Here is a 9,950-nt window from a genome sequence, read left to right on the forward strand (position 1 = left end):
ACGGCCACTTAGGCCTCCGCCACCTCAGTTACAGGGTTACAGGTATGACCGCTATACTCAGTCAGGACCAGGTGAGAGCTCACGGGCGTCAGTTTTGCAACGACAATGAGGTTCAAGGCAGACATGGTCATTTCCGCCGTGGTGTGACATTTGTGGTAGAGGACACTTAGGCCAATACCGAGCAGGTTCTGATGCTTGTTATACATGTGGGCATCCGGGGCATATGATGCGAGATTGCCCAAATAGAGATTCAGGGGGTATGGCACAACCAGTAAGTTCAGTGACAGGATCATCTATGTCTGTGCATCCTTCTGGGCGCGAGTCTCAATCTTCGACTGGTAGAGGTCGAGGCAGAGGTAGAGGTTCCGGTTCAGGTGTTAATCAAAACCGTATTTATGCTTTAGCGGATCGACAGGACCAGGAGTCTTCACCAGACGTTGTGACAGGTATATTGACTATTTGCTCTCATGATGCTTATGCCTTGATAGACCCAGGATCTACTTTATCATATATTACCCCATTTGTCGCAGGGAATTTTGGTATAGTTCCTGAAATACTAAGTGATCCTTTTGCGGTATCTACACCGGTTGGAGAATCTATTATTGCTAGACGGGTTTACCAAGGTTGTACGTTGACAGTCAGACCTAGTTGAGTTAGAGATGATGGATTTTGATGCTATCATGGGCATGGACTGGTTGTTAGCTTGCTGTGCTACAGTTGATTGCCGAGCAAAGGCAGCTAGATTTCATTTTCCAGGTGAGGCAGTCCTTGAATGGGTAGGTAATACAGCATCACCCAGAGGTAGGTTTATTTCCTATCTGAAGGCGAGGAAAATGATTTCAAAAGGGTGCATTTATCATATTGTGCGAGTTAGAGATGCAGATGCTGAGATATCTATACTTCAGTCTATTCCCGTAGTCAGTGAGTATGCAGATGTGTTTCCAGATGAGCTTCCAGGTATTCCTCCAGAGCGAGAGATTGATTTTAGCATCGATTTGCTTCCAGGAACTCAACCAATATCCATCCTTCCATATAGAATGGCACCTGCCGAATTAAAGGAGTTGAAGGAGCAGTTAAAAGATTTGCTGGAGAAAGGTTTCATCAGGCCCATTACCTCACCTTGGGGTGCACCGGTACTCTTTGTGTGGAAGAAAGACGGCTCGTTGAGGATGTGTATCGATTATAGGCAGTTAAACAAGGTAACTATTAAGAATAAGTATCCACTTCCAAGGATTGATGACTTGTTTGATCAGTTGTAGGGGGCTAGATTCTTTTCAAAGATAGATTTGAGATCGGGATACCACCAGGTCAGAGTTCGGGAGAAAGATATTCTGAAGACAGCTTTCAAGACCCAATATGGCCACTTCGAGTTCCTTGTCATGTCCTTTGGGTTGACGAATGCACCCACCGTATTTATGGACTTGATGAATAGCCTATTCCGGCCATTTTTAGATCTGTTCGTGATAGTATTTATTGATGATATTCTGGTCTATTCAAGTTCAGAAGATGAGCATGTGGACCACTTGCGAGCGGTACTCCAAACCCTTCGTGATCGTAAGTTGTATGCTAAGTTTTCTAAATGTGAGTTCTGGTTGAAGTCTGTAGCATTCTTGGGGCATATTGTATCCGATGAAGGTATAAAGGTAGACACTCAAAAGATTGAGGCCGTGAAATCTTGGCTTAGACCTACCACTCCGACAGAGGTTCGTAGCTTTCTAGGCTTAGCAGGATACTACCAGAGGTTCGTAGAGGGTTTTTCTTCCCTTTCGGCACCATTGACGAAGTTGACGCAGAAATCAACTAAGTTTCAGTGGACGAAGGCTTGCAAGCGGAGTTTCCAAGAGCGTAAGAACAGGTTGACCTCAGCGCCAGTTCTAACACTTCCAGAGGGTCTAGAGGATTATGTCATGTATTGTGATGCCTCAGGTGTTGGGTTAGGATGTGTCCTGATGCAACATGGGAATGTGATTGCTTATGCTTCAAGGCAGTTAAGGAAGCACGAGAAGAATTATCCAACCCACGATCTCGAGTTAGCTGCGGTTGTCCATGCACTTAAGATATGGCAGCATTATTTATATAGTGTTCATGTTGATGTATTTACCGATCATAAAAGTCTGCAATATATATTCAAGCAAAAAGAGTTGAATTCGCGACAGAGGCGATGGCTTGAGTTATTGAAAGATTATGATGTTAATATTCTCTACTATCCAGGGAAAGCTAATGTTGTAGCAGACGCCTTAAGTCGCCGATCTATGGGTATCTTAGCACATGTAAAGGCCGAGAAAAGACAATTAACTAGAGAGATTCATCAATTGGCTTGGTTGGGGGTTCGGTTAGTAGATTCCGACGATGGTGGAGTTGTACTCCAAAACATTGCAAAATCATCTCTCATAGCTGAAGTCAAGGAAAGGCAGTACGATGACCCAGAGTTGGTCAAGTTGAGAGAGCGAGTTTCACAGCAGAAGAATCCATTGTTAGAGCTCAAGGGAGATGGGGTTCTCAGATATAGGAGTCGTTTGTGTGTTCCAGATGTAGCAGGGCTACGAGACAGGATTATGTCAAAGGCACATTATTCGTGGTACTCCATTCATCCTGGGTCGATGAAGATGTATCATGACATTAAGGATGTGTACTGGTGGAAAGATATGAAGAAGAACATTGTTGAGTTTGTCGCCCAGTGTCCTAGTTGCCAGCAGGTGAAAATAGAGCATCAGAAGCCCGGAGGGCTAATGCAGACTATAGAGATCCCGACATGGAAATGGGAGGCGATAAACATGGACTTTGTTACGGGTTTACCTCGTTCTCATCGTAAGTTCGATTCTATATGGGTGATAGTAGATAGGCTCACTAAATCAACTCATTTTCTACCGGTCAGATCTATATATACAGCAGAAGATTATGCAAAGTTATATATTAAGGAGATAGTGCGGCTACACGGAGTACCAGTATCTATTATATCTGACCGTGAGGCTCAATTTACAGCATATTTTTGGAGGTCATTTCAGAGAGGTCTAGGGACTCAGGTGAATCTCAGCACAACTTTTCATCCACAGACTGATGGACAAGCCGAGCGCACAATTCAGACGCTCGAGGATATGTTACGAGCATGTGTGTTGGATTTTAAAAGAAGTTGGGATGAACATCTACCTCTTGTCGAGTTTGCATATAATAACAATTACCACTCTAGTATTCGGATGGCTCCGTACGAGGCTTTGTATGGGCGTAAGTGCAGATCTCTTATAGGGTGGTTTGATGTTGGAGAATCTGGGTTACATGGGCCAGACCTAGTTCAGCAGTCCGTAGATAAAGTGAAGCTCATCCGGGAGTGACTGTTGTCAGCTCAGAGTCGCCAGAAGTCATATTCTGACATGCGACGACGAGACTTAGAGTTTGAGATTAATGCCTGCGTATTCTTAAAGGTATCCCCTATGAAGGGCGTGATGAGGTTTGGCAAGAAAGGCAAGCTTAGCCCACAGTATATTGGGCCTTATAAGATTATTCGTAGAGTGGGCCAAGTAGCTTATGGGTTAGAATTGCCCTCAGAATTGAAGTCAGTCCATCCATTTTTTTCACGTATCTATGCTACGGAAGTGCATTGGCGATCCTACCAGAGTGGTGTCCACAGATGATGTACAAATTATGGAGGACTTGTCATACAAGGAAATTCCAGTTGCCATCTTAGACCGACAAATTCGCAAGCTACGAAATAAAGAGGTAGCCTCCGTGAAGGTTTTATGGAGAAGCAATAATGTGAAAGAGATGACATGGGAAACGGAGGAAGAAATAAAGTATAAATACCCCCACCTATTTCAAACTGAAGATATGGCTCGAGATGGGATGCTACAACACAACTCTATTCAGGTTAGTAGGTCATCGGGTAAACTCTTATTTTCTGACTTTCAGTATTTATGATTTACGACTCTTTGAGGTAAAGTGTTGTTATTTATAGACATTGGCCATGTGTGGCATGCATAGTATGTTTTCTGGCTGCATGCAAGTTGGTTATAGTCTAGTGTATGGAGGAAACTCTGGAATTTGTTTTCCAAAGTCTCTAAAAGTAAACATTCGAGGACGAATGTTCCCAAGGGGGGAATGATGTTACACCCTATATTCTTTTGTACGTAAAACTGCGTCGTGAGCAAACTAATGTAGGACCCAAAAATGAGATCATCTTTGAAAATATATAAAGCAAGTTAATCATGTTACCTCGGAAGTTACAAATATTGAATATCATGAACAACAAGTACAAAGAGGGTTGGAAGGTTTAGAAGCTAAAGGAATTGAAGAAAATAATGTTTCGTCGAAAGCCGACAAATTGGGAATGTTATAACATGTACTTTTGGGATGAGACCAGGGTGTTTTACATGATAAGGAGGTTATGTTACGAGTTATGTTATTCGTATGATAGTCGTGTGTTATGTTTTGAAGTCAAGCGAGTGGTGGAACAAAAGTCGATAAAAGTCATCACAAGTTACGTTCATAAATTTTACTGAAACTTTGGGTCAAATGTAACTGCGATTTTCTCCCATTATACTTAGATTTATGGGGTGTTCCACCCATCAAATTAAATATATATGAGTCTACTTTCCAACGCATTAAACCGTTTGTCAATACGATATCTGAGTAGAGAGATATGGGCATTTTTGCGAGACTGCGCAGACTGTCACCTACTTGCTTAAACGAGAATCCAAAACTGGGCCAGTTCAGGTCGATCAAAGAGGCATTTTTAAAGGCCTATCCCCTTCATATATTAGGATGATAATAGGGCATAATAACCAGACTTAATCTCTGCAAAAATCCTCCCAAATATTTCCCACAAACCCCAATTGATTTTCTCTCCCTTTCAAGTTCTAATTAGAGGTAAAGCCTAGAGTTTGATGAACAAGATAGGAGCTGAGTTATCTCACAAATAAGGTAAGTTTACTGCTCTCTTTCATCCATTCTTTACAGTTGTATATGCATGGTAAGTTGTTCTATATTTGTAAGAACTCACGGGACGGTGATCGGAACCCGTGAGTTCGAGTTATTCACTTGTAACGGACTGTTTTATGGATTGTTTTGTGGACTGTTTGGTGTTGCTGTTGGGCTGCATGGTTTACTACTGTTTTGTAGAGTTTTGGAGGAGGAATGGTGTGGAGAAACACCACATAAATGCAGGATGTTGGGCTATTCGTTCGTCATAACATTTTCGGGGTTGTTGACACTACTACGATGGTCGTTTTGTATATGAAGAGATTGGGGTATGTTGGGCTATTTTGTAGTATTGTGTGGTGTACATAAGGTTGGAAAATAATGTATATATGTTGTTGTTATAGTTTTTGGTGTTGTTGGTGTTATCTTGAATTTGGAGGAAGTAAGGATTATAGGGGAAATGCTATCCGTTTTAATACAAAATAAGCATATCGTTCGTTGTGCGATAGTTATACGTTTCATAACTTAATGATAGTATTACTATCGTTGTTGTAGATTAAGATGAGAAGAGACGAGTTCAACTTGGTGATTGAAAAGAGTGTGATAAGGTATGTTAAGGCTAAGCCTTCCTTCATTTTGGCATGATCTCGTAGCTACATGTGTTAGTAATGAGACAAAAGAGAAGTTCATATTCATGAATTTATTCACACTATTCTAGTCTCATAAGTTACAATATTATTCCTTATCGAGACTCTATATTCAATTTAGTATTGTCTTCTTCCAGTCAAGAGAGCAGCAAGCCTATATATACAGTATTACATTATTTTCATTACCGTTGAGCTATAATCGATGGGCAGGCCCCTATTGGGCAACCTCTGATCAGATGGAAAGTTATATACTGAGCCTACTGTGGCCGTGCGCCTATGAGTGAGCCCAGCATGGTCGAGATACATAGCCTAGTATGGCCGAGCGGCTATGAGCGAGCCTACTACGGCAGAGCATTTATATATACCGAGCCTTATAAGGCCGGGCAATTATTTTACTTACTATATTGAAGGAGTTGAGTCAGTATCAACAGGTAAGTATATCTCTAGATCATCTTTGACTCCCAATTACTTTCAGTTATTATATTATCAATTCAGTTTCAACTTTCAGTTACGTTATTGCCTTATATACTCGGTACATTATTTTGTACTGACGTCCCTTTTCTGGGGACGTTGCATTTCATGCATGCAGGTTCAGATAGACAGACGGGTATACCTCCTCAGTAGGTGTTTCCAAAGTTCAGCGTGATTGGTAAGCTCCACATCCTTCGGAGTTATCGGGTCTAGGTTTTCGTGTACATCTTTTATGTGTATGTATATATATTATGGGTAGGTCGGGGCCTTGTTCCGATCACAATATATCTATCAGTAGAGGCTTGTAGACATATCCTGTCAGTTAGTGCACTATGTTGGGCTTGTAGGCCTGGTATGTATATTTTGGTGGTTTGTCAGTTGTAGTAGTTATGACGGTCTTGTCGGCCCAATTTTATATTGATGTTTAGTCAGCACTAGTTTCCATTCAGTTTTATATTTTGCTTCGCAAATTGTCTTGCAAGGTAGCCCCATGGCCAAATTATGACATTATATATTCAGAGTCCCTTAGTCGCAATTTGGTACACTAGGTTAGTTGAGGTACCGGGTGCCAGTCTCGCTCCCAGGTCAGGGCGTGACAGTATATATCTTGGATAGTTTCTCCTTCCTTCATAGCAAAGTTCTAATATTGAGAATACAATAGAGTTCCTCTGGATCTCTTCACCTGAGGTGTTCCTTCATGAGCCACTTGTAATGTGTCCCAAATTTGCTTAGCAGCGGTACATCTCTGGGTTCTGCTGTACTCATCTGGATCAAGTCCACAAATAAGCCATTTTTTGTCTTTAGCATTCTTCTCCCATTTCTTCAAGTCCTCAGCAGTGCAATCCGCTCTTATCTTTAGCACCTCTACTCGCTCAGCATTTATCTTCAAGGTAGTCAGTGGGCCATTGATGACAATGTCCCAGAGCTCATAGTCCTCTCCTATAATGTGATCTCTCATCATGTTTTTCCATCAAGAGTAGTACTGTCCATTAAAGAGTGGGGCCTAGCAGTGGATTGCCCTTCCCAGTTTCCAGGTGGTGTACTCATCTTGATCTTCTCCTAAGGTGTTAGCCTCTTTAAGGATAACCTGCTTTGATACCAATTGATGTTTTATACTTCAATGCCACACAAGAGGAGGGGTGATTTGTGTGGTGTCCAATTTTTGCGTGCACTAATTAAAGAAGGACCTGGTTCTTTTGTGTGTTCCTTATACTACTGTTGTGGAAATAGTAAATGCGGAAAGTAAAGAACACAACTATGTTTACGTGAAAAACACCCGACTCAAAAGGTGAAAAAACCACGACCTACTACTCAGTAGGATTTTCCCCAACACTTTACTAAATCACTGAGCCAAAACAGCATTTACAAAAATCTTTGTAAACCTAAGGATTAACTCTAATCCCGTTGTGGAAACCAACCTCTAAATGTTGCGACAACTTCAAGTTAACTCTAACTTGAATACTCAGAGTACCTAATACAATTGCTTCTAGATAAAGCTGAAAGATACAACTTGAAAACACCTACTACAATTGAACTAGAATAAAAGACAGACACTTGGAACTGGTTCTTCTATCTGATTCATGTAGCTTTAGGTTTGCACACTCGATTCAAACAAGAATTGTTTGTAAAATGCCTTGCTATTTATCTCTCAACTCACGTTTAACTTCAGCATTTGTACGTTCCTGTAAAATAAGAACATCCTGCAATATATAGAGTAAGTAGAATGGGAAATAACTAGATTTCTAATGCTACTCTTCCTTGGTAGAAGAGTTCTAGTAATCTTTAACTTATAACTCCTCCCTTATCTTGGGTAAAGTTCTCTTCGAGTAAGGAGTCCTTCTCCTTATCATTTATGCAACCTTTTCGATCAAGAGATATCAGATATAATAACTTAAGCTTATCTCCTTCACGTGCATCCCTTATGCTCAAATCTGCCGGTGTCTGTGTACACTGTGTATGGACATGGTTCATGTACAAGTTCCTCTATCAATTATCAAAATAAAACTTCACTTGGGCCAACGAAGGTCGAGACCAGGAAGTCAGACCTTTTCAAAGTAAATCAAAGAGATAACGAGATGCTTAGGGAATTCGTATCGAGGTTTCAAATGGAACAAATGGATCTGCCTCCGGTTGCAGACGATTGAGTCGTTTGGGCCTTCACCCAAGGACTCAATCCCCAAAGCTCATTGGCTTCACAGAAGTTGAAGCAAAATTTGATAGAATAACCGGTGACAACTTGGACCGGCGTCTATAACAGTTACCAATCAAAAATCAGGGTCGAAGACGATTAGCTCGGGGTCCCTTCCAGGTCCGTTTATCCCGTCAGGATTAGTGACAAATCCAAAAGGGCCATCGATCATGAACCAATATCGAACAGAGACCGATATCAACCATACAATAGAGATCGAAGGGGTAATGGGTCCGGACGCAACACTCTGGGAAGTGAAAGAAGAAGTGACAGAGGTCATAATAATCGGGGACTTATGAGCAAAAAAGATTTTGACAGACCCATCGGGTCTAAGGAAGCACCAAGGTTATCGGAGTACAACTTCAACATCGATACTGCCAACATCGTATCAGCCATCAAACACATCAAAGATACTAAGTAGCCTCGACCATTACAATCTAATCCTACCCAAAGGGACCCTAACCTAATGTGTAAATATCATGGCACTCACGGCCACAGAATCGAAGACTGCTGACAACTGAGAGAAGAAGTAGCCCGGTTATTCAATAACGGACACCTCCGAGAATTTTTGAGTGATTGAGCCAAAAATCACTTTAGGTACAAGGATTCTAACTAGCACATCGAGCAAGAGGAACTCAGCACGTCATTAACATGATCATTGATGGGGTTAATATCCCTTAGAGGCCGATGTTAAAGGGCACTAAAGTGTCCATTACAAGGGAAAAACGGACTCGAGATTATGTGCAGGAGGGAACCGTATCTTTCAACGACGAGGACGCTGAAGGCATCATGCAACCACACAGTAATACATTGGTAATATCTATACTGATAAATTAATCTCGAGTTAAGCGTGTGTTAATTGATCCAGGTAGCTCGGCCAATATCATCAACTCGAGAGTGGTGGAACATCTGGGTCTACAAGACCAAATTGTGCCTGTAATTCGAGTTTTAAACGGGTTTAGCATGGCATGTGAGACCACTAAAGGGGAGATAACTCTGTAGGTAAACACTGCCGGAACCGTTCATAAAATAAAATTGTACGTGATCGAAATAGATATGAGATACAATGTTCTATTCGAGAGGCCATGGGTTCACAACATGAGGGCGGTACTCTCGACACTACATCAGGCTTTGAAATTCCCCACACCGAGAGGGATCAAAATAGTTTACGGTGAGCAACCAGCTGCAAAAGAGATGTTCGCGGTAGATGAGGTAGTCTTGATATCCGCACTCTCGACATTGAAGAACCCGAGTTCGGTCACCAAGGAAGAAACCAAATATCAATCACTAACACCGGCCCCGACCGAACTAGAAAAGCACTACGGAGTCCCCATGCCTTTCATAGCCCCTAATGATTCCAATTCCACCAAGTCAACGGTTGAGGAGCTGGAGCAAGTCATATTGATCTAGCACCTGCCCGATCGGAAGGTATACCTGGGCAAGGGGCTAACTCCTGAGCTCAGGAAAAAACTCATTAAATTCCTTATAGCTAACATAGATTGTTTTGCTTGGTCCCATATGGACATGACAGGGATCCCAACGGAAATAACTACTCACGAGCTGAGCTTAGATCCGAAGTTTCACCTAGTCAAACAGAAGAGGAGGCCTCATTTCGAAGTCAAACACGCATTCATCAAAGACGAGGTATCCAAACTCCTTAAAATAGGTTCCATTCAGGAATTTAAGTACCCGGACTGGTTAGCAAACATAGTGGTAGTGCCTAAAAAGGGAAA

The 9,950-nt window shown here is 41.8% G+C and overlaps 2 protein-coding genes across 2 annotated transcripts; one reads left to right on the top strand and one right to left on the bottom strand.

The window, feature by feature from the left end:
• The first annotated feature begins 226 nt into the window (after positions 1–226).
• LOC138900288 (uncharacterized) lies at positions 227–6,157 on the top strand. Its single transcript, XM_070187011.1, has 4 exons — positions 227–574; positions 639–776; positions 5,467–5,519; positions 6,148–6,157. The coding sequence occupies exons 1-4, from the start codon at positions 227–229 to the stop codon at positions 6,155–6,157; spliced, it is 549 nt and encodes a 182-aa protein (XP_070043112.1).
• Positions 6,158–6,669: 512 nt separating this feature from the next.
• LOC138900289 (uncharacterized) lies at positions 6,670–6,990 on the bottom strand. The gene has a single exon (XM_070187012.1). It carries the CDS (start codon positions 6,988–6,990, stop codon positions 6,670–6,672), a length of 321 nt encoding a protein of 106 aa, XP_070043113.1.
• Between the last annotated feature and the right edge of the window lie 2,960 nt (positions 6,991–9,950).

Source organism: Nicotiana tomentosiformis, chromosome 10 (assembly GCF_000390325.3).
Source record: "Nicotiana tomentosiformis chromosome 10, ASM39032v3, whole genome shotgun sequence".
Classification (NCBI taxonomy): Eukaryota; Viridiplantae; Streptophyta; class Magnoliopsida; order Solanales; family Solanaceae; genus Nicotiana; species Nicotiana tomentosiformis.

Excerpts from the sequence above, each read along its gene's own strand:
- LOC138900288 (XM_070187011.1), top strand. The coding sequence starts at position 227 with ATGCGAGATTGCCCAAATAGAGATTCAGGGGGTATGGCACAACCAGTA. Across the intron at positions 575-638 it reads TACTAAGTGATCCTTTTGCG|TCAGACCTAGTTGAGTTAGA; the intron begins GTATCTACACCG and ends GTACGTTGACAG. Across the intron at positions 777-5,466 it reads GTGAGGCAGTCCTTGAATGG|ATTAAGATGAGAAGAGACGA; the intron begins GTAGGTAATACA and ends TCGTTGTTGTAG.
- LOC138900289 (XM_070187012.1), bottom strand. The coding sequence starts at position 6,990 with ATGATGAGAGATCACATTATAGGAGAGGACTATGAGCTCTGGGACATT.